The 23,969-nt window shown below is 42.7% G+C and overlaps 1 protein-coding gene across 1 annotated transcript in view; it reads right to left on the bottom strand.

The window, feature by feature from the left end:
• ADAM17 (ADAM metallopeptidase domain 17) overlaps positions 1-23,969 on the bottom strand; it is a 115,948-nt gene that overhangs the window by 71,070 nt on the left and 20,909 nt on the right. Inside the window, exons 3-5 of the mRNA XM_089672028.1 lie at positions 18,187-18,319; positions 13,074-13,207; positions 8,037-8,125 (exon numbers count right to left, since the gene is read on the bottom strand). Of these exons, the coding sequence (XP_089528154.1) occupies positions 8,037-8,125; positions 13,074-13,207; positions 18,187-18,319 (356 nt within the window). The remainder of the gene's footprint in view (positions 1-8,036; positions 8,126-13,073; positions 13,208-18,186; positions 18,320-23,969) is intronic.

Genomic DNA, 23,969 nt, shown 5'->3' on the forward strand with positions numbered 1-23,969 from the left:
CCCTTCACCATTATGTGTCCAGTCATAAATTCTTGTTAAGATTACAGCGTTATAATATCTTTTAAGGTCTGGCACTCCCAATCCCCCTCTCTCTTTACTTCTAGTCATCAGGTCATAAGATATTCTAGGTTTTTTATTTCTCCATATGAATCTTGTTATCATCCTTTTAATTTCTTTAAAAAAGGCCTCTGGGGGTCTAATTGGAATCATCTGAAATTTGTACAGGATTTTGGGTACTATTATCATTTTTATCAAGTTTATACGTCCTAACCAAGAGGGGTTTCCTCCTCCCAATTTCTTCATTTCCTCTTTGATCTCATTTAGAAGAGCAATATAATTTAATTTATACAATTTTGTATATGAAGCAGTAAGTTTAACCCCTAAATATTTTATCTCTTTATCTCTCCAAATGAAAGGGAATTCTTTTTGTATCTTTTCTTTCTCACTATTCGGAAGATTTATATTTAAAATCTCAGTTTTTGTTGGGTTGATTTTTAGATTTGATAATTTCCCATACTCCTTTAAGCTTTTTATTAAGTTCGGGAGTGTTATCCTAGGATTTCCCACATAAAACAACAAGTCATCCGCAAAAGCTGCCACTTTGTGTTCAGTTTCCCCTATCTGTATTCCCTTTATGTCTACGTTTTTCCTAATTGTTTCCAGTAAAGGTTCCAATGATAACACATATAGCAATGGGGACAATGGACATCCCTGCCTTGTCCCGTTTGACATTTCTATGGGGTCAGATTTTTCCCCATTAACCAAAATAACCGCGGAGGGCGCTCTATACAATTTTCCTTCCCACTCCCTCATTCTACCACCTACTCCCATGATTTCTAGGGTATCCATCATAAAGCTCCAGTTTACTCTATCGAAAGCCTTTTCAGCATCGATAGATAGCAACACCACCGGGGCTTTCCCCTTCCTAGATTTCTGAATCAATAACATAGTTCTGATTCCATTATCTCTACCCTCTCTCCCCGATACAAAGCCCACCTGATCTCCATGGATCCATTCTGGCATTAGAACTTTCATTCTATTTGCTAGGACCTTTGCATATAACTTCGTATCTATATTTAGCAGTGCAATTGGTCTATAACTGGAACATTGAGTAGCGTCTTTCCCTTCCTTATGTATAAGTGTTACATGGGCTTGTAGGGATTCCTGTCTAATCTCCATTTCTCCACCTAGGGCATTCATATAGTCTTTCAATTTGGGTATAAGAAATTCACTATATTTTTTATAATATCTCGTGGTATATCCATCTGGGCCCGGACTTTTCCCCACCTTAGTGTTTATTAATGCTATTTTTATTTCCTCCTGCGTGATTTCTACTTCCAGGGATTTCAATAGATCATCTACCTTTGGTAGTCCTGCATTTTTTAAGTATATTCTTCTTTTTTCTCTATTCTCATTTTCACCTTCATTCACAGCCTCCTGGGAATTAATATTATACAACTTACTATAATATTCCTTGAACACCTTTACGATCTCTTTAGTAGAGTGCGCCATTTCTCCCTTGGTATTTCTTATTTTTTCTATATAATTTCTATTTTTCTTTTTCCTTAGGGCTTTCATTAAATATTTTCCTGGTCGATCTCCCCATCTATACCTCTCTCCCGCTATTTTATTTAATACTCTCTTCCTCCATTAATATCTCCAGTTCTCTCTTCTTTTTTATTACCTTCTGTCTTATCTCACTTGTTGTTCTATTTTTATGGATCTGTTCTAGGTCATATATTTCTTTTAAAAGCCCCATTAATTTCTTACTCCTCTCCCTTTTCTTTTTTGCCCCTAGCGCAATCAATATACCTCTAATATATGCCTTATGGGACTCCCAAACTGTGGCCACTGACACATCACCTGTTTCATTCTCCTGAAAAAAATCTTTCCATCTCCTTCCTAATCTTCTTATCAATCTCTTGGTCTTGTAGAAGAGCCTCATTTAACCTCCATCCTACCCCCCTTGTTAACTTTTTCCCCCATCTTAGCTTCATTATAACCGGGGCGTGGTCTGAAAGCGTCATTGACTCTATTTCTACTTTAGCCACCTTCTCAATAAGTTGGTGATCTACCAGTATATAATCTAATCTTGAGTAAATCTCGTGTGCATTAGAGAAGAAGGTATAGTCTCTTTCCTTTCCATGCATTATTCTCCATATGTCCACCAGTTGACACTCGTGTATCTCCTTCTTTAAAATCCTCAGAGACCTACCTCCCTCTCTCCGCACACAAGAGGTTGTGTCCATCTGTGGGTCCAAGCTTAAATTCAAATCCCCTGCCACTATCAATCTTCCCTTTTTGAAATCCATCAGTTTTCTTAATATCCCTTTCAGGTATATCTCTGGTTTCTTGTTTGGGCAATAGATATTTGCTATTGTACATTCCATTCCTTGCAATCTACCTCTCAAAAACAAGAATCTCCCCTCAGGATCTGTCTCTCTCTCTTCCATCTCCCACCTTATGTTTTTATCAAACCCAATTGCCACCCCTTTAGCTCTCTTAATTGGGGAATCCGCATAGTACCATGTTGGATAATTTCTGGTGTTCAATTTTATATTTGACTTAATCTCCAAGTGCGTCTCCTGCAGCAAGACTACCGAGGCTTCTCTAAGTTGTAATTCTTTAAATAGCTTAAATCTCTTCCCGGGACTATTCAACCCCTTTACATTGTATGTTATAAATCTTATATCTTCCATATTTCTTGTATACATCTCCTCCCTATACAGAGTGTTCTTAAAAACTTTCCCCTATACCTTCCTCCCCTCCCTCCCCTACCATATCCCCCCCCTTTCTCCTCCCCCCTCCCCAACATCCACCTCCCCCCTCCAACCCCCCCCCCCCCCTCCCCCCTCTGGCCTATTTTTTGCCATCTAATCCTTTTGTGGGCCTAATGCCACGTTTGGATCTTGATCCTGAGGTAGAACTCTAACCTTGTGCGGTTCACCTACCCTCCCTTTCCCCTGATGTTCCCCTATCTATTCGTTCTCTATTCCTTCTTCTAACTTGTTGCCACTCCTCTTTTCCCTCAGCATACATCCCTCCTCCTTCTTCCTCCCAACCTGGAATCTCTATTCTTTGAATATTAAGTTTATCAAAAAAGTCTCTTAATTCTTCAGGAAATCTCAGGTATGCAGTAACTCCATTCTTCCATCCGATTAGACACATCGAACTATTCCATCTATATTGTATATTCTGTTTTTTCATCTGTTCTATTAGTGGTCTCAATGATCTTTTTCTCCATAATGTCTCAGGTGTCAAATCTGCAAAAATTTGTAAATTTTTTCCTTCATACTCAATACTAGCTCTTCCTTTTATCTTCTTCCATACTTCTTCTCTCTCTCCTTTTTTATTAAAATGTACCACTACATCTCTCGGTCTCTCTTCCACCCGATCTCGCTGAAACCTTCCCATCCTATATATATTGTCCAATACATGTCTCAGTTCTAGGTCTACCCATGATGGAGATTAGAATTTTTTGTATTATCTCTCTTAAATCTTCTTCTTGTGCAAGCTCCGGAATTCCCTTTATCCTGAGGTTATTTTTCCTATGCATATTACCTTGTATCTCTAACTTATATCCCAGCTTTTTCTGTTCTTGCCTAATCTCCATTATATAATTTCTCAGTTCAGGAATGGCTTGAGCATGTTTTTTAATTTTTTCTTCTGTTTCTTCTACTCTGGACAAAAGATGACCCAAGTCTTTCCGAATAATTCCCATCTCCTGTTTAATTGATATTTCCAAGTTTCCAAACATTTCTGCCATCTCCTTTTTATTTGGGATTTGTAGTTCTCCTTCATTTTCTCTTAGATCTATTCCTCCAATTATTTGTTGGCTACTATTATCCATTTCCACAGGAGACCTGGCGCTCTTATCCATGCTATTTTCCATTATACTTTTTTCACCTACCCCTTGAGTTCTTTCTGGGGTCACATTACCTTGAGACGTAAATTTTCTAATTGTTCCAGATTGGGAATGCTTGGCACCACTCCCTTTGCTATTTTTACTCTTCATGTTTTCTATATGTGTCCACACCCTCTTCTTTAAAACTTTAGGGTATATGCTGTAATGGGTCTTTTGAAGAGGTTCTAATTTATTCACTGTGCTTGGTATTCCCCCTCTATGTATACTTCTCCTGCTGCATCAATAAACTGTCCATAATAACAGATTTTATATATAGTCCAGCCACTCTCACTCACCCTCTCTTAGTTGCTTTTCCTGGGAGATTGTCCTTTGGGATCTCTGCCTTCTGTTCTGGCACCATTCCTCTTCCCCTCAATTGAAGGAGGGGGGGGGGGGGGTTCTCTCCAGGTCTCCTTCTTTCTCCTCCGTCTACCTCTCTCACTGGTATCCGGCACACAAACTCTCCTCTCTCCCAAGCTGGCGTCTTCTCCAACTCCTCTGGGGATCTGTCAGTCCTCTCCCCTTCTCCTCTCACCGAGCCGGTACGCTGAGCCAGGTCCACATGTCTCATCCGTGAGAGAGCCGGCGTCTCCCCCTGAATCGGGAAGGTAACCGGCTTCACTGTCTCCCAGAGCTCCCTTGCGGGAGATCACGTGACCGCCCCGCGTCACCTGCACTCCCAGCAGCCTTGGGAGGGAGGTTTCAACCGCCCCGTAGTCACGGACTCCTGCAGCTCCGTCCTCTCAGATTCTCTTCGGGAACCCCTCTCACCCGTAAGTTCTCAGCCGGGTGCCTTCGCAGCATTAGTCGGGGAACATTAGGGGAGGGAGGGTGGCCATCCTACGGAGAGCGCTCACATCGCCCTCTCTCCTCAACAATGCCACTCTCAGCTGCACCCTGCACAAAGATTGTCCAGCTCACTGGAACACAATCTATGTGCCAACAGCCTGAGAGCGATTGTTACTGGGTCAGGTTAATTACGCAATTAACCCTTCACACTGCCACCACCACCTTTTTACAGAGAAGGAGGAAACTCACAAATCTTAGCAGTAACACTATGATGTTTAAATAAGCGTCTGTATACACACTGTCACCGCAGACAGATGTATCCAGAGGTTTTAAAAACACACAGTAGCACTCTTCAGAGACAGGGATTCTTAGTTTGCATTAAAGAGCTTTAGAAACAGTTCAACACTTTTCAGAAAATAGGACTTATTACTAAAAAGGTCAAAATGGTGCAATAAAAATATTTACAGAAAAGATGTAACATTATATATCTATCTATATATCTATATCTATCTATATAAATAAAGAGAGAGAGAGAGAGAGAGAGAGAGAGAGAGACCAATAACACAACAGAGAAATAACAGAAAGAAGTTTAAGAAGGTAGGATGCCTGCAGAAGTCCTTGGTTTAAGAAGAGTTCAAGTGTCCTGAACAGAAAGGTTGCCTTTTCTCCCAAAGATGGCTCCTGATGTTAAAAGCAAGAATCTCTTCAACTTCCTCTCCAGGCATGACAGCCTTTTTTCTAGGAACCCAGCAGGGTGTCTCCTTAAAAGCAGAGAACCGATCGCCTCATTTGGGGAGGGGAACCCCTTGCATTGCAGCTCATTGCAGTCACTTATAAACACAGAAGCGCGGCTTCAGTATTTTATAAGGGACAGTGATTCGGCGGCACAGTCAAAACCCTCTCTTCTCTCCCTGTATATACAACAGAGGAGGGGGAGGGGCAGAACGAGGAGGGGGCAGGATGGGACTTGATTGAGCGGGGCACACAGCTGTAGCCTCGCACCCGCAGCATCATCAGAACCCCACGCTTCCAGCGTGATCTCCTCCTGTACGTGACAGTACATTGTTTTCTGTGGTGGAGTGGAGCGCGGTGTACTGACAGGGAGAAGAGGGGGAGAGCAGCACTCTGTACTAGACAGGGAGAAGAGAACTCTGCACTGAGGGAGCAGGCAGAAATTTGAAGGTGAGCTCTGGGGGGGGGCACACTCCTGAATGCACACTCCTGAATGCTGTACGTAGCACACTCCTGATCCCTGCACTCTGAATGCAGCACACTCCTGATCCCTGAACTGTGTATGCAGCACACTCCTGGGCCCTGAACTGGAGGGTCCTCCACTCTATACACTGCCCACTCTGTACATAGCGCACTCCTGGACCTTGGCCCCTGTATACTGCACGCTCTGTACACTGCGCACTCCTCAAACCTGCAATCTGTTCATAACACACAGCTGAATTCTGCACTTTGTTTGTAGCACACTCCTCAGTTCTACACTCTTATCAGCACACTGCTAAAACCGTGCACTCCAACTGTAACACTCTTCTCAACTTCACACTCTGTACACAGGGAACCGCTGAATTCTTTTTTTGGTTATACACTGCTGAATCCTGCATTCGGTATGTCACGCACTCCTGAACTCTGCATTCTGTATGCAGCACACTGGGGGGGTGTAGTAATGATGTTGATGGCGAGTGGTGGGACGGGGGCGTGATAGTTTCTGCACCTATTTTCTGAGAAAAAAAGCCCTGTAGCCTCATTTACACTTATATTTGTTACTGCTCCCCTTTCTACTGGATGCACTTGAAAACAAAGATGCATTCTGTTTTGAGACGGGGAGGGACCAAGGGTGTGGCCAAGGGCAGGACCGGGGGGAGGGAGGGGTCAAAGGGGGCTCCATCAGGTAGGCTGTATGGGGCTCCATGATTCCTAACAGTGGCCCCGCTCACACCTGTAAACCCCCTATGCGCCTGAGCAATTTTTACACACATTTCTGCTAAGGGCCTAATGATTCAGCTATAACGTTATCAAAGTAATAGATATATTGGTTTCTTTTAAGACAAACAAGGATTTCTTTTGGAGATACTATCTTGCAAAACTTAATTTGATGTACTAAAACCCCCCCAAAAAAAATATATTGTTACTGTAGATAAAATATATACATTATTTGATATTTTTTACTTTTCAAATTGCAATAAAATTATAATTTTAGTACAAAGCATTGCAATGTTATTACAAATTAGGCTTTTTTTTCGCCCAAATTTTGTAACATTTTTTTCTTTATGCCGAATTCCTTTTAAATCTCCCAAGTTCTGCTTTAAATATTAATGGTTGGAAAAATAGAAAAAACAAAAATAAATCCTCCTCAGGAAAATAATTAAGGAGAAGATGAAGTGAATAAGGGTGATAAGGGTAAACTAGGGGTTAAGAAAGGTTTAAAGGGAAACAAAATTATTATTTTTTTTTATTTGCTTTAAAAATTAATAAAATATTTTGTGTTTATTTATACCTACAGGTAAAGCCTATAATAAGGCTTACCTGTAGGTACAGTAAATATCGTTTAGGAGATATTTACTGTAGGAGATATTTAATGTAGCCGCGCCGGTGATGTTATGCATGCTGGTAATGTCAGTGTGCTGTCCATTGAGAGAGCCGTGCCGCGGCCGTGACTCTCACGCACATATGCAGGAGTGAGGTCATCAAGACTTGGGCAGTCAAACCCAGAAGGAAGACCAAGTGAAGATGGAAGCCCCGGGGAGTCATGACAGCACACCACTGGAGGGCTTTGTTTTCAGGTAAGTCTTTTATAATCTGCTAATATGTGATGCATACTAACACATTATGCTCTTGCATGGAGAAGATTATTTTATTCTATTTTTTGCAGTTTACTACCACTTTAACTGGCATATGCAGATTGATGTTCATCCCTTTGATCAGCAGATAACTGAAAAAGAAAGTTCTTTTGACAGCAAAATATCCGAGAGCTGATGTAGTTACCCAGCTAGTCAATTTTTACGGCTGGAAGTTGCCAGCAAGTATGAGGGGGTAGGGCAAAGGACTGATGTCATGTGTATTTCGATTACATTTTTTGGGGGGCTTAAGTAGAACACCCAGGGTCCCCATCTGATTAATCTTGGTTTGTATTAAAACTGTTAGAATTCTTTTACGTCTGCTTTGCTGGGAGCAGATTTGCGCACTGGAGATATTTACAGCGCTACATTTTAATGTATGAAAACACACAGAAGAAATACTTAGCCATGAGCAGGGCCTTATATTCTAACAAACTGCAGAGTTCTGTAAAGAAAGGTACAACGTATCATGCAAAAGGAGAAACACGTGCATAGCTTACCTCTATGTTATATTCTTCACCATCTGCTGTGATCCGTGCTGTAAAATCACCATCTCCTATGTGTGCTAAAACCTTTGAATTGTGTTCCCCTGCAGGGAATAAAAAGGGGTTAGCTGATTATCAAAACTACAGATGCACACAGACATACCCAAGGCAGTTTTCAGACAGAAAAACAAAGCGTAATAATACAAACACCAGCTGAGCACAAGTAAAGGTTCTGATGCAAAAAAAGAAAATACTGCAGGAAATTTTGAGCAGAAAAGGAAAATAAATAGTACACAGGTCAGTCTCACACCTGTACTTAAAAACAATTTTGATTAAAAACAAAGTCATAATTACACTTTTCTGGTGGTATGGCCTTTTTAACATGGCCTGCATCTAATTCAAGATAGCTGTGCCCCAGTTTTGGTACCAGTACCGACATGTACACCAGATTCAGGTAGTTCTAACACAGTTATAGTTAGCAACTTCTAAAACCTATTGCCATGCCTGCAAAAGATTCTAGTAAAATTAGCATCAGTTTCTTAATCTGCAAATAATTAAAGCGGATTTAAACCTCCATCAAACTTTTTTTTCCTCTTACATTGGGCCCTAGAAACTTTTAGCCATAATATGCTAGTATGCACAGTCTGCTAGTTTGCTCTCATTGGTCACTCGCTGCCATATTCTCCCGGTTTTCCTTCTGTGTTCTGATTCTTCGGCTGCTTGGTTGACCAGGCCACAAAAACATCACTCCCGCACATTGGAGTAACACAGTACATAGCATTGTCATATATGTAGGCCAAGCTGTACTTGCCCGGTGTACATAAGCACTGACATACAAGGAGAAGGGTTTATGACAGAAGAGCTCAATAGGGTGTCTTCTGTCACAAAAATCCTACCTTTGAGGGTTTCTGATTGAAAATGCTCATCAGCCATTGACTCACCCCCAGCCCCATATAGTTGCCAGCCAGGAGATTCACTGGCCAACTGCTGAAAGTAAATAAAGGGGTGGGATGCTGGTTAACATCACTGTCCAAATACGGCTATAGCCATATTTGGGTAATGACATCAGTTGGCTGAATGGGGACGGGAATAAATCATTTATTGCTATGATGTTATTAGCTGCACAGCTGACAGCATCCTAGCTAACAAGGGGCTACAGATACAAGTATGATATCGTGTCCACAATATGGACACTTTGGCCTCAGTGCTGCCCCTCTCCACGAGACCGATTCCTATTCTTGTTTCCGGCAGGCACAAGAATGTTTTGCCTGCATTAACATATTTCATGTGGAGGTGTGAAGGAAATTCTAAAGAATGTCTACTACACTCTATGACTGCCCCAGATTATGTTTGAATGTTATGATGGATGGAAAATGTAAAATATTAAAAAAAAAAAAAAAAAAAGCTCCTGAATAAGACACATAATATAATGCTAGTCTAAACTAAGAATAAAAATCTCATCCTATGATGCATTCTACATAGGCTGTGCAGTCAAGTAGCATGATGCAATGAAGGTGGGGGAATGAGACTGAACACTGGAGTTCCTGTTAACAATATTGTGCTGCGTTAGCACATGCACATTATGCTGCCTGTAAAACTGCCCATTCATTCAAATGGGCTGCCAAAACGCACGAAAAATGATGCATATCCTATTTTTTTTGTAACACATGCTAGTAAGCTGCCATACGTTGTGCGGGCTTTCATGTGTACAAGCAGGCTTTCATGTGTTTTGCACTAAGGAAAGGCTTCCATCTAGCCACTGTTATAAAGCTCAGATCGGTGGACGGCTGCAGTGATGGTCCCAGCAACAATCAAGAGAAAGGGGAGGTACCGGAGCTAAATTTCAAGCGTTTTTGCAAAGGGTCTGAATACTTTTGCCAATGTGACATTTCAGTTTTTTATTTTTAATAAATTCACAGACATTTCTAAAATTCTGTTTTCACTTCGTTATTATGGAGTACTGAGTGCAGATAATTGAGAGAGAAAAAAAAAAACCACACACAACTGCAGTATCAGGTTGCAACAAAACAACATTGAAAAAAGTGAAGGGGATCCAATAAAATACATAAGCACCTGCTCATTTCAATTTCATGTCATTGTTTCATTTTTAGAAAGAAAGAAGAGTCCTGTGTCAATGACTGCACTTCACATACTAGATCATATATTTTGCAGTCGCGTCTTTGTCTATACTTGGTATAGCAAAAAGGAAAATATTCAACATTACCTCCTGGAGAGAACATCTCTAGTCCTTGCATAAGAGAAAAATACAACACTGGGGGTAAATACCAGACAAGTGGTTGCATTCACAGCATTCACAGTATTCTCCATCAACTGTGATATTGGGTCAAGATATATTTCAAGTATCAACCCTCTTAAAACTCATATTCTACGTTTATTCTGTGGAAGGATAAAACCTGCCATCATGAACAGATGGAAAGGAGTGCTGTTATTTATTTTTTTTATCATGTTTATGTGCCATAAGAGGTAATATCCTCTTGTTTTGCTTTGGAACAGTCAAGTTTGCATAAGAGAAGGTAGGACAGAGTCAGGATTTTTAGTAGAGTAATCTTCCTGCTGGAGTTTCTTAGACATACAACAAACAAGCAGGCAACTATACAGTACCCATGGGACTCTACCAATTATCAGCTAAAAGAGTAGACTAACAGTTTAAAGAAAAAAAAGCAGTAATGTGTATTTTTAAGGATCAAAATTTCCACTCCTAGGCTTCATTCACACTGGTATTCCTGTTTTTAGCTTTTTAAAACATCAGAGAAGTTATCTGGAAGTATAAACAATTTCTACTCGTCCCCTTTTCTTGCATTTAGGCTTTCGAAACACAGGAGAAGTCATCTTGGATGTATAAACCATTTTTACTCCTCCCCTTTTCCTGTGTTTAAATGTTCCTACAAACGTCTTATAATGTTCCTAGAAATGGATACAAACACAGGTGTGACAGGGTCAGTATGAATGAAGCCTTAACAGTTTATAAAAGGTATGGTTTTACCTCCCAGGGATAGGTGTGTGATGATATTTACCGTATTTTTCGCTCCATAAGACGCACTTTTTTCCCCCCAAAAAAGGGGGGAAAACGTCAGTGCGTCTTATGGAGCGAATATAAAGCGGCCGGTCTGGTATTTCTGCCGCCACCATGTCAGAATACCGGGCCGGCCGCTCAGCTGTTCTCTCCTGCAAGGCCTTACCTGTTCCTCGCTCCAGCGCTGCACAGTCTTCCCGCGCTGGCTTCTGTGACAGCCGGGTGCCCACTGCGCATGCGCTGCGCTTTGTGAATGGTCCAGTGTTTTCTGGGACACATGACAGGTCCCAGAAGGCGCCGGGCCATTCACAAAGCGCAGCGCTTCTCGCGCATGCGCAGTGAGCACCCGGCTGTCACAGAAGCCGGCGCGGGAAGAAGAGAGAAAGACAACGCCGCGGAAGTGGGAGCGGGTACCTGTCAAATTCAGGTACCCGCTCCCCCTCCCTCCCCAAAGGTCTGCAGTCTTTGGTCATCCCCTGCACTGTCTGCAGTCTCTGGTCATCTGTACTGTGTACCTGGTATTTTCCCTGTACTATGTCCAGTCTCTGGTATTTTCCCTGTACTATGTCCAGTCTCTGGTCGTCTCCTGTACTGTGTCCGCAGTCTCTGGTCGTCTCCTGTACTGTGTCCGCAGTCTCTGGTCGTCTCCTGTACTGTGTCCGCAGTCTCTGGTCGTCTCCTGTACTGTGTCCGCAGTCTCTGGTCGTCTCCTGTACTGTGTCCGCAGTCTCTGGTCGTCTCCTGTACTGTGTCCGCAGTCTCTGGTCGTCTCCTGTACTGTGTCCGCAGTCTCTGGTCGTCTCCTGTACTGTGTCCGCAGTCTCTGGTCGTCTCCTGTACTGTGTCCGCAGTCTCTGGTCGTCTCCTGTACTGTGTCCGCAGTCTCTGGTCGTCTCCTGTACTGTGTCCGCAGTCTCTGGTCGTCTCCTGTACTGTGTCCGCAGTCTCTGGTCGTCTCCTGTACTGTGTCCGCAGTCTCTGGTCGTCTCCTGTACTGTGTCCGCAGTCTCTGGTCGTCTCCTGTACTGTGTCCGCAGTCTCTGGTCGTCTCCTGTACTGTGTCCGCAGTCTCTGGTCGTCTCCTGTACTGTGTCCGCAGTCTCTGGTCGTCTCCTGTACTGTGTCCGCAGTCTCTGGTCGTCTCCTGTACTGTGTCCGCAGTCTCTGGTCGTCTCCTGTACTGTGTCCGCAGTCTCTGGTCGTCTCCTGTACTGTGTCCGCAGTCTCTGGTCGTCTCCTGTACTGTGTCCGCAGTCTCTGGTCGTCTCCTGTACTGTGTCCGCAGTCTCTGGTCGTCTCCTGTACTGTGTCCGCAGTCTCTGGTCGTCTCCTGTACTGTGTCCGCAGTCTCTGGTCGTCTCCTGTACTGTGTCCGCAGTCTCTGGTCGTCTCCTGTACTGTGTCCGCAGTCTCTGGTCGTCTCCTGTACTGTGTCCGCAGTCTCTGGTCGTCTCCTGTACTGTGTCCGCAGTCTCTGGTCGTCTCCTGTACTGTGTCCGCAGTCTCTGGTCGTCTCCTGTACTGTGTCCGCAGTCTCTGGTCGTCTCCTGTACTGTGTCCGCAGTCTCTGGTCGTCTCCTGTACTGTGTCCGCAGTCTCTGGTCGTCTCCTGTACTGTGTCCGCAGTCTCTGGTCGTCTCCTGTACTGTGTCCGCAGTCTCTGGTCGTCTCCTGTACTATGTCCGCAGTCTCTGGTCATCTCCTGTACTGTGTCCACAATCTCTGGTCATCTCCTGTACTGTGTCCGCAGTCTCTGGTCATTCCCTGTACTATGTCTGCAGTCCATTGGTTCAGAATATTTTTTCTTCTTGTTTTTCGCCTCTAAAACCTAGGTGCGTCTTATGGTCAGGTGCGTCTTATGGAGCGAAAAATACGGTAGTTGTATTTTCTTCCTGTTACAGCAGAGCAGCGGAGATGCAGCTTCCCTATCACTCAGTGACTGTATATTTTACAGTTCTGGTGGGTGAAATGTTTGGAGAACACTCTCCTAAAAAGAAACTCAAGGTAAAGATACTAACCAACGACATGGCCAATGAAGAAGTCTGATCGCTTTATAGGATATTCTTTCCCTTTGCCATTACCATCCAGCACCACTGCTTTCAAGTTTTCCGAGAGATGATCTGCATCAGCTGTTAGGTAGAGCTGAAAATGCCTGTGAAGAATTCAAAAAGAATAACAGGATAGTCAAAACACAGACAGAAACAAAAAACTGGATTTCACATTACAGAGCATTGTAAAAATTTCTGCCTGCACCTTATCTTTTTCACCTGCATAAAATGAGCATTGATTAGGTAGTTTCATGGTGTCATTTGTTGCCTATAGTCTATAGTAAATCATCCCATGGATGAGTCCTTTTTCTTTTGTTCAACCAGTTGGTTGAACAATAAAACTGCCCCAATGCCCCCATCCACACATTCGAGGTGGATGGGGGAAATCCTCCCTGCTGTGTCTTTGTACTCTGACAGCCTTGGAAATTTTCCAATAGGGAAGCTGAACAGCAGTCGATCGGTAAATCAACTTCTGTTCAAGGCTGGTTCACACCACACCCGCATCTGAATCGTACAGGAACGCAATTCAAACTGCGTGCAAAACATGCTAAATTGGCAATCTGTAGTGAGTGTCAATAAAAAGTTAATAGCACCCCAAGCGCAGGCATGGTGTGAACCAGCCCTCAATCACAGTGGCCATACATGGATCGAAATTCGTCCAGTCCCTGCTGGACCAGCAGAATTTCAATCCATGTATGACCAGCTTAAAAAGTTTCAGCTAAAGCAACACATGGGGAATTGATCAACCATGACACTACAAACTGCAGTCACAACATGTGAGCCCATCACTACAAAGTAAGGCAGAGAGACACAGGGAACAACTGCAAAAATAGTTAAAATAATGAAAAAATTTGAAAGTGTGCAATATCTTTAAAGTCTGATTTTACATTACAGGAGACCTCCATTTACAGCCAGAACCATTTTCTCACACGTTAAAAAATCATTTTAGACCTAAAGATCATGTAAAATCCCTAGAAGGTTATATATTTTCTGAAAGCAGACATCCTAAGAAATAAAATAGTAGTAGGTCCAATTTTGTATGTCACAGGATATTAGCAAAACAGTTTATGAAACACAAAATCTCAGTAAAAAAAAAAAAATTATATATATATATATATATATATATATATATATATATATATATATATCACTAAAAGTTAGGCCCCTTTCACACAGGCGCTCCGTTTTTTTTCATCAGTGCAGTCATTTTTTTCCAAGAACAAAAAAAAAAAAAAAAAAAACAGATCAGTTCACATCAGTTTTTTGTCCTTTTACATCCGTTTTTCATTCGTTTTTTTTTAACAGAAGAAAAATAGGGTTTTCTTCCGTTCAAAAAAAAGAAACGGATGTTAACGGATGTGGACATGATGATCATCCGTTTACATTCACTAGTCCGTAGAAATACAATGCATCCAGAAAGTATTCACAGCGCTTAACTTTTGCCACATTTTGTTATGTTACAGCCTTATTCCAAAATGAATTAAAATTCAACATTCTCAAACAATACCCCATAACGACGTGAAAGAAGTTTGTTTTGAAATATTTGCAATTTATACAAAATAATAATGTACATAAGTATTCACAGACTTTGCTCAATACTTTGTTGAATCACCTTTAGCGCCAATTACAGCCTCAAGTCATTTTGAGTATGATTCTACAAGCTTGGCACACCTATTTTTGGGCAATTTCTCCCATTCTTCTTTGCAGTACCTCCCAAGCTCCAACAGGTTGGATGGGGAGCGTCGGGGCACAGCCATTTTTAAATCTCTCCAGAGATGTTCAATCGGGTTCAAGTCTGGGCCACTCCAGAACATTCACAGAGTTGGTCCTTAGCCACGCCTTTGTTATGTGTGCTGTGTGCTTAGAGTCGTTATCCTGATGAAAGATGAACCGTCGCCCCATTCTAAAGTCCAGAGCGCTCTGAAACAGGTTTTCATCAAGGATGTCTCTGTACATTGCTGCATTCATCTTTCCCTCGATCCTGACTAGCCTCCCAGTACCTGTAGGATTTGTTCAGCTCGGTGTATCACCTGAGGCCACTCACTTCATTGGGTATATGTAAGGGTTTACAACTATAGGTTAGGCAGATCACAACACATATGCTCTAGGAAGACACTGCAAGGCAACATAGCCATCCAGTAAGCAGGACTAAAGTACACAGAATCTTCATTGGCTCATCATGCTACAAAGAACGTCTGTATACAAAGGACCAAGGAAACAAGCAATAAACATTAAAGTAGTTGGAAAACTCAGACATGAAATATGAGCATATATTCTATAGTGTGTACTTGTCTAAATTACAACCACCAAGTGTCATTTCTGTCTACTGCTTTGTTCCTCTGATATCTACATGATTAACATCTGACAAATTTTCCTGACCCCAAGAAAAAAAAAAAAAGTGACAGGGGAGGGACCGCCAGCACATAGCCTGTTATTGTCAGCCTGAGCTTCCGGTGTCCCTTTCCTCAAATCAGCTCTCAGAACTGTCCTCACTGAGTGTAACTTCAGCTCCCCACCCCTGCTTTCTGAAAGTTTAGACAAGCTGTATACATTCTGGACTTTAAAAACAGATGTAGAGAAGAGTATATTGCAGATAGACAGGTACAACTTATGTTAGAGGATTTGTTTCATCTCTGCGTATCACCTGAGGCCAGTCACTTCACTGGGTATATGTAAGGGTTTACAACCACTTTAAGTGTGCCAATCCTTTTATTTTCTTCTATGGAGGGTTTATTAACACTTTAACTAAAGAAACTGAAACCTCAAAAAGATTCTCATCAGAAACCCATAGAAAAGCCTACGTTATGGCATACACGTTGCTGAGCATTTTTGAATGCTTTGCCTTTGGTAAAAGTAATGCAACATTCCCATGTGATTTCTATCTTCTTTAGGCCACGTTCACACCATAAGTGCAGAAAAAGTGATGGAGACTGACGCACAGATTTCACTTGAGGAGACATCAGTTTACATCAGTTTTCATGCGCACTCCAATGAGTTTTATACACGTTGCAGATTCCTGCACAGAAAGAAATTTGCAAGTGATACTAATGTTGTGGTGTGCACAGGGCACATGAAAAATAATTGATTTTGTTGTGCCCTTGCAGAACTCATTCAGGAAAACATAGGTCTTTACACCATGGTGTGAATGGGCCCTTAAACTAAAAGTGTAGTAAGTGTGCTTTCACAATGTAAGGTGCTGGTGAAAAGAAGCCTCGCTGGAACGTCTTACCGGGTTTACTATATCTGCTACAGACATTACCAGCCAAACTTCCACCCAGTTTCTTAGGAGATCTATGGGTCAGGTTCTATTCCTATCTCTGGAAGAATCAACAGAATTACCCTGTCTCTGCCAAAGCAGCTGGGAGGAATAGGCTTCTCAGACCCAGTTAAATACCACACTGTGGTCCACATGTCCAGACTTTAGGACTGGTGCCCCCAAAAGAGTGGTAAACCCTGGACAGATCTCAAACAAGCTAGCACTGCCGTCTTCCTGGAGGGTTTGCCTTGGGCATATATAAATCTATATATAATATAAATCCTATATAAATCCTGTATAATAATAATAATATTATAAGATCATGTCATGGTGGTATAGGACCCCCCCCAATTACTACATAAAATCAATCCCTGGAAATCCTCTCTCTGCTGGAGATGCATTCGAAAGGAAGGCACTTTACTCCACATATTCTAGTATTGTCAGGTCCTATAGGTCTTTTGGACTGCAGTGCATACAATAATACACAAGGTGATGAACGTGTCTCTTGCAGGAGATCTGGTGGCATATTTACTCCACATTACCATGTCCATCAAACATTACAAAAACTCTCCTAAAACATCTGCTTAATGCAGCTAAGGCATGTATACGTGCCAGTAGAAGAAATCTTCTCGACCTATTACTGCACACTGGCTGGATAGCGTAGCTGACATACAGTTGATGGAGCAGCTGCCAGCCGATGTCAAAGAACAAATGGAAAAACATTTTAAAATCTGGACCTCCTGGTTTATCTACAGGGACTCTGGGCCCTCAGGAACGAGTTGGCAGATAGCTTCCAGGATGGGAGACTGCGGAAGCTATACCTCATCTCCCCCAACCCCTTTTATTCCCCTCTATTTCCCTGCCCTCTTCTTAATCTGTATTCCTCTAAATGTCCATACCCTCTCCCCCCCCCCCCACCAGAAAACAGAGTCAGAGCAGTGATTGCACTTGAATATGACCCTGACAATCACATCCATATATAGAAATTTGATAAGTGTGAAAGCTTTTGAACTTCCTCTCCATTTGCAATAAAAGATGTTTGACCTGAATGCCATCCAGTAATGTTTGTTTTCGTAACAGTCTGCTATGCTAGAGTTTGAAAATACAGAATTTACACAAAAAAAAAAAAGTAGCCCCACTGAAACCAGCAGATTCTGGAATGGTCATAATGGTTATTCATTTTTATGCTGAAAAAAGCATCATAATACATGACAGCATGCAGGGAAAACAGGTCACAAAACCAAATTGAGTAATTGTAAAGAGTCATTCAGAACTGCTGTTCTGTGCAGCTTTAGAACAAAGCTAGCAATTTACAATGTATTTATATCAGAAGGAAAAAAAATGGTAGATTTGTAAAGGAAAATTCACAACTGATAATTGCCTGCCCCCCCCAATTGTTGAGGAGGGGGCAGAAAATTATAATTAACACCCCCCCCCAAGAAAAGAAAAAAAAAAACAACAGCAACATTCAATTTGGAGCTCTGGTCTCTTCAACTGGAAGGTTAAGGGACAAAATCCATACAACACAGCTTGTTCATTGACATCTGGCTGAGCATAATATAGAAGAGGCAAAATCAAATTGCCTGAATACTACCAGTTAATTAAATGCGTCATAACCACACACCAAAATACTACATCAATCCCAACATGCCATTTATTTATTTCACATCAACATGCTGCATTGGTGTGTGCTGGAAAAAAAAAAAGGTTTGTTGCAGCACAGTGTTGTAAATGGGCCCTAAGAGTGATGTCAGAACACACAGAAGATATACCCCGCAGTATCATGGTAGAGAATTTGTATGGACAGGGGCCATGGGGTCGGATTACCTGTGTAGAGCTGTGAAGTCTAACATCCTCTCCACCTGAGACTGGGTCTCCAAGTCCCGTTTCCGCACTGAATGCTGTTGGATGCCAGATAGCGAGATGATCTCATAATCTGACAGCATGGAGTCCAGGTTTGCTGTGAATTAATAAAATGAAGGAAAAGTTAGACTTGCACAAAAATGAATTTCATAATTTTTCTGGCAAGATCAGTAAAAAGTTCCTGCTTTACACAAATAAATTAGCCACCAGTGGCTAAATGGTTAGCACTTCCACCTGGCAGTACTAGGGTCATTGGTTCAAATCCCAACCACGGCACCACCTGCATGGAGTTTGCATGTTCTCCCTGTGCCTGCATGAGTTTCCTCCGGGTACTGTGGTTTCCTCCCACCCTCCAAAGACATGCTGGTAGGTTAATTGGTTCCTGTCTAAATTGGCCCTAGTATGTGTATGTATGAATTTGAGTTAGGGACCTTAGATTGTACGCCCCTTGAGGGTTAAGGAATGATGTGAATGTACAATATATATGTAAAGCGCTGCGTAAATTGACAGTACCTGAAATAAATAAATAAAATAAATTAGCTGAGTTTTGCCACGTTTAACTGGTTTTTTTTACTAGAAAAAAAATTTTTTTTGCTCAAACAAAGTCCAAAAAAGCCGGTTTGCCACGATTTACAGCTTTTTTTTTTTTAGCATTAGAGCATTTTCAAAGCTAAAAAACTCCTCTAGAATCCCACTAGTCCCGGGTTTTTTCCAGCCAAAAAGATGCTGATTACAGTCTATGTGTGCATGGACACATAGGATAACATGCTGGGGAGTTTACTGGCTGTAGAAAAAAAAACAGCCGCTGTAAAAACGTCCAGTGTGCATGAGGGCTAAAACCTTTGTTTTTGATTGGTTACTATGCACAGCTGCCCCAGATTCTGTGTGCACCAGTTTTAGTAAATCTCCCCCTGTGGCCATAGCACAGTGTCGCTGTGTCAGAGGCGGCATTTACCATAGAACACAAGAATGAACATATGTCAATGTAGCTTCTTTCCCTCTTGGTACAGTTGTGACCAAAATTATTCAACCCCCACTGAAATTGAGTGTTTTGGCCAGTTTGACATTGCTTTTGATCATTCAGTCATCTTGCTTACATTTACATTAAAGAGGCACTTGTAGGTCAGACAAATATAACATAACAGTTATAATGAAATAACCACAAATGTCTTTTCTGTGCTCACAGCATTATCAGTTTTATTCAACCCCCAAGTGACATTCAATCTTAGTACTTAGTACAGCATCCTTTTACAGTTATAACAGCTTTTAAACGTGAAGCATAGCTTGACACAAGTGTCTTGCAGCGATCTACGGGTATCTTCGCCCATTCTTCATGGGCAAAGGCCTCCAGTTCAGTCACATTCTTAGGCTTGCGCACTGCAACTGCTTTCTTTAAGTCCCACCAGAGGTTCTCAATCGGATTTAAGTCTGGTGACTGCGATGGCCACTCCAAAATGTTCCAGCCTTTCCTCTGCAACCATGCTCTAGTGGACTTGGAGGTATGCTTGGGATCATTGTCCTGTTGAAAGGTCCAACGTCTCCCAAGCCTCAGGTGTGTGACGGACTGCATCACGTTTCCATCCAATATCTCCTGGTACTGAAGAGAATTCATGGTACCTTGCACACGCTGAAGCTTCCCTGTACCTGCAGAAGCAAAACAGCCCCAAAGCATGATTGACCCTCCACCATGCTTCACAGTAGGCAAGGTGTTCTTTTCATCAAAGGCCTTGTTCTTCCTCCTCCAAACATAGCGTTGATCCATGGGCCCAAACAGTTCTAATTTTGTTTCATCAGTCCACAGAACACTATCCCACAACTTTTGTGGTTTGTCCACATGGCTTTTGGCATACTCTTCTTATTCTTTGGAGACAGCAAGGGGGTACGCCTGGGAGTTCTGGCACGGAGGCCTTCATTACGCAGTGTGCGTCTTATTGTCTGGGCTGAAACTTCTGTACCCACATCTGACAAATCTTTTCTCAGTTCCTCAGCAGTCACACGGGGACTTCTCTCCACTCTACGCTTCAGGTAGCGCACAGCAGTCGAAGTCAGCATCTTCTTTCTGCCACGACCAGGTAGCGTTTCAACAGTGCCCTTTGCCTTGAATTTGCGAATGATGCTTCCTAAGGTGTCTCTTGGTATGTTTAACATCTTTGCAATCTTCTTATAGCCATTGCCCTTCCTGTGAAGAGAAATCACCTCTTCTCTTGTCTTCCTGGACCATTCTCTTGCCTTCACCATGTTTGTAACCACACCAGTAAATGTCTAGAAGGAGCTGAGTATCACAGTCATTTTAAAGCTGCCTAATTGGTGCTTATTATGCTTGATTGCTGCTCGGTGACATCCACAGGTGTTTTCAATACCTGATGGAAAGCACCTGTATGAACCTCTGTTCTTCAGAGTGGTAGTCTTTAAGGGGTTGAATAATTGTGGCAATGAAGAAACCACATAAGAACCATTTACTACTGTATTACATAAACAATTGATGTCATTTTAGTTGCATTTGGGTAGTTACAACGTCCTTGTAGGATTTGATTCTGAATACAATTCCAAATGTACACTATAGTCCCTAAACCCCTTTACAGCATTGGGGGTTGAATAATTTTGGTCACAACTGTATGTGAGAAATATAATAATACTAGCAAAAGTGTGCCCTTTCCAGAACAGGAAAGGTTGGAGATGCAACAACTAAGGATGCACCAAAAATCTGGCGGCCAAAACATATCGGCCGAAAATAGCCCTATCTGCATTTTGTTGATAGGAAAATTTTAGCCAATACAGGTGCAGATAGGGGGTTGTAGGGGCGAAAAAAAGCAGGAGAGGAGAAGTGTATACAATGACCCTTGGTTCACATCTGTGTGGGTGGTGCCGCTGCGGATCCGCACGAAAATCTGTGCAGCCGCACTACCCGCACAGAGAGAAATGCATACCTGCAGGCGGGTGCCATTAGTTCTAATGGCACGCCGCCCGCACTGGAAACCGCAACTGTACTGGGAACCGAGGTTCCCGTGTGGGCTGCGTTTTCCAAAGAAGTGCAGGGACTTCTTCCCTGCGTGTCACGGGCACGGGAGTCCATTCAAATGGATGGGCTTCCATGCCTGTGCAAAACACAGACTGCACAGCCGCCGATATGTGAATCGGGGGTGAGATACCGCTAAATGTCACTGCTGTTTTTAAATGTAATTACCGGCTTGTTTTCCCCTCACTATAGCTCCAAGAATGAGCTGTCATTCTCCCTGCCGCTAAAGGAAAATAAAATTTCCTTTAGCGGAGGGGAGAATGACAGCTTCGTCTCAGAACTATAGTGAAAGGAAAAAAAAAAAAAAAAAAAAAGCGCCAGCAATTACATTTAAAAACCAGCAGTGACATGGAGCAGCCAGTGAGGGAGCATGAGTATATACACTGCTTCCTCACTATATACACTGCTCCTCTCCTGCCCCCTCTCCTTGCACACACTGTCCCTCCACCCCCTTCCCCCTACAAAGAGGACCTGTCATTCATATGCTATCACATAGGGGACTATTGGTCCCCTATCTGACAGCAAAAAAATCATAAGTTAAAAAAATAAATAAAAATACAGATTAACGTTCAAAAAAAAAAAAATAAAAAATTTGAGCCTTCCCACCTCCACATACATTTTGGTTTTCATCCACGTGCATTCTGAATTTTCGGTATCGGTTTTGGCACCAGAATTTTAATTTCGGTGCACCACTATAACAAACACTGCTAAAGAAGTACCTTAGCAGGCAGTATGTGCAGGAGAGGAGTGCAGAGAGTATGACAGGAGGCAGTATGTGCAGGAGAGGAGTACAGAGAGTATGACAGGAGGCAGTATGTGCAGCAGAGGAGTGCAGAGAGTATGACAGGAGGCAGCATGTGCAGGAGAGGAGTGCGGAGACTATGACAGGAGGCAGTATGTGCAGGAGAGGAGTGCAGAGAGTATGACAGGAGGCAGTATGGGCAGGAGAGGAGTGCGGAGAGTATGACAGGAGGCAGTATGTGCAGGAGAGGAGTGCAGAGAGTATGACAGGAGGCAGTATGTGCAGGAGAGGAGTGCAGAGAGTATGACAGAAGGCAGTATGTGCAGGAGAGGAGTGCGGAGAGTATGACAGGAGGCAGTATGTGCAGGAGAGGAGTGCAGAGAGTATGACAGGAGGCAGTATGTGCAGGAGAGGAGTGCGGAGAGTATGACAGGAGGCAGTATGTGCAGGAGAGGAGTGCGGAGAGTATGACAGGAGGCAGTATGGGCAGGAAAGGCGTACAGAGAGTATGACAGAAGGCAGTATGGGTAGAAGTGCAGAGAGTATGAAAGGAAACAGTATGTGCAAGGGGCCATACAGCAAGCAGTAAGTGTAGGAGAAAAGTGTGACAGAAATAGCAGGGGACAGTATGCGAAGAAGGAGAATGTGGAGGTATGATAGGAGCAGTATGTGTAGGAAAGGAGTTCATGACAGGTGGCAACATTTACAAGAGAAGGGTATGAACAGTATGACAAGGGGCGGTATTTGTAGTTGAAGAACGTACGACAGGGGGCAGTATTTGCAAGAGAGGAGAGTGGAGGGTGTGACAGGGGGCAGTATCTACAGAAGCTGCTTATAAATTGTAAGACGGAATTCAACATGTGCCGGAGAAGAGTGCACAGAATATACCAGAATATATGTGCAGGAAATTGTGCAGTGTATGAGAGCAGCACAGAGGGTATTATAAGCACAAGAGTTGTACAGAGGGTATTAGAGAAAAATATGTGCAGGTGAGGTGTATGGAAGTTATCACAGTGGGCAGTACGTGCAGTAAAAGGGTCCAAGGGTATGACAGTAGACAATACCAGCCCTGGCCAAAAGTTTTGAGAATGACACAAATATGAATTTACCTGCAAGGAAACATGTGCAGTCATCATTGCTTTGCACAAAAAGGGATTCACAGGCAAGGATATTGCTGCTTCTAACATTGCACCTAAATCAACCATTTATCGGATCATCAAGAACTTCAATTGTTGTGAATAAGGCTTCAGGGAACCCAAGAAAGTCCAGCAAGCAACAGGATCGTCTCCTAAAGTTGATTCGGCTGCAGATCGGGGCACCACCAGTGCAGAGCTTGCTCAGGAATAGCAGCAGGCAGCTGTGATTGCATCTGTATGCACAGTGAACTTTTGGAAGATGGCCTGGTGGCAGCAAAGAAGCCATTTCTCTCCAGGAAAAACATCAGGGACAGACTGCTAGTCTGCAAAAGGTACAGGGATTGGACTGCTGAGGACTGAGATAAAGCCATTTTCTCTGATGAATCCCCTTTCCGATTGTTTGGGGCATCCGGAAAAAAACATTGTCCAAAAAAGAAAAGATGAGCATTGCCATCAGTCCTGTGTCATGCTTCTCAGCCAAGGGAGAGGGCTCACTCACAGTTTTGCCTAAGAAGACAGCCATGAATAAAGAATGGTACAAAAACATCCTCTGAGAGCAACTTCTCCCAACCATCCAAGAACAGTTTGGTGATGAACAATGCCTTTTCCAGCATGATGGAGCACCTTGCCATAAGGCAAAAGAGATAAATAAGTGGATTGGGGGAACAAAACATCGCAATTTTGGGTCCATAGCCAGACCTTAATCCCATTGAGAACTTGTGGTCAATCTTTAAGAGGCAATTGAACAAAAAAAACAAAAACCCACAAATTCTGACAAAATCCAAGCATTGATTATGCAAGAATGTGCTGCCATCAGTCAGGATGTGGCCCAGAGGTTGATTGACAACATGCC

This window comes from Staurois parvus, unplaced genomic scaffold (assembly GCF_062004578.1).
Source record: "Staurois parvus isolate SC_StPar_1 unplaced genomic scaffold, SC_StPar_1.0 ptg000118l, whole genome shotgun sequence".
Classification (NCBI taxonomy): domain Eukaryota; kingdom Metazoa; phylum Chordata; class Amphibia; order Anura; family Ranidae; genus Staurois; species Staurois parvus.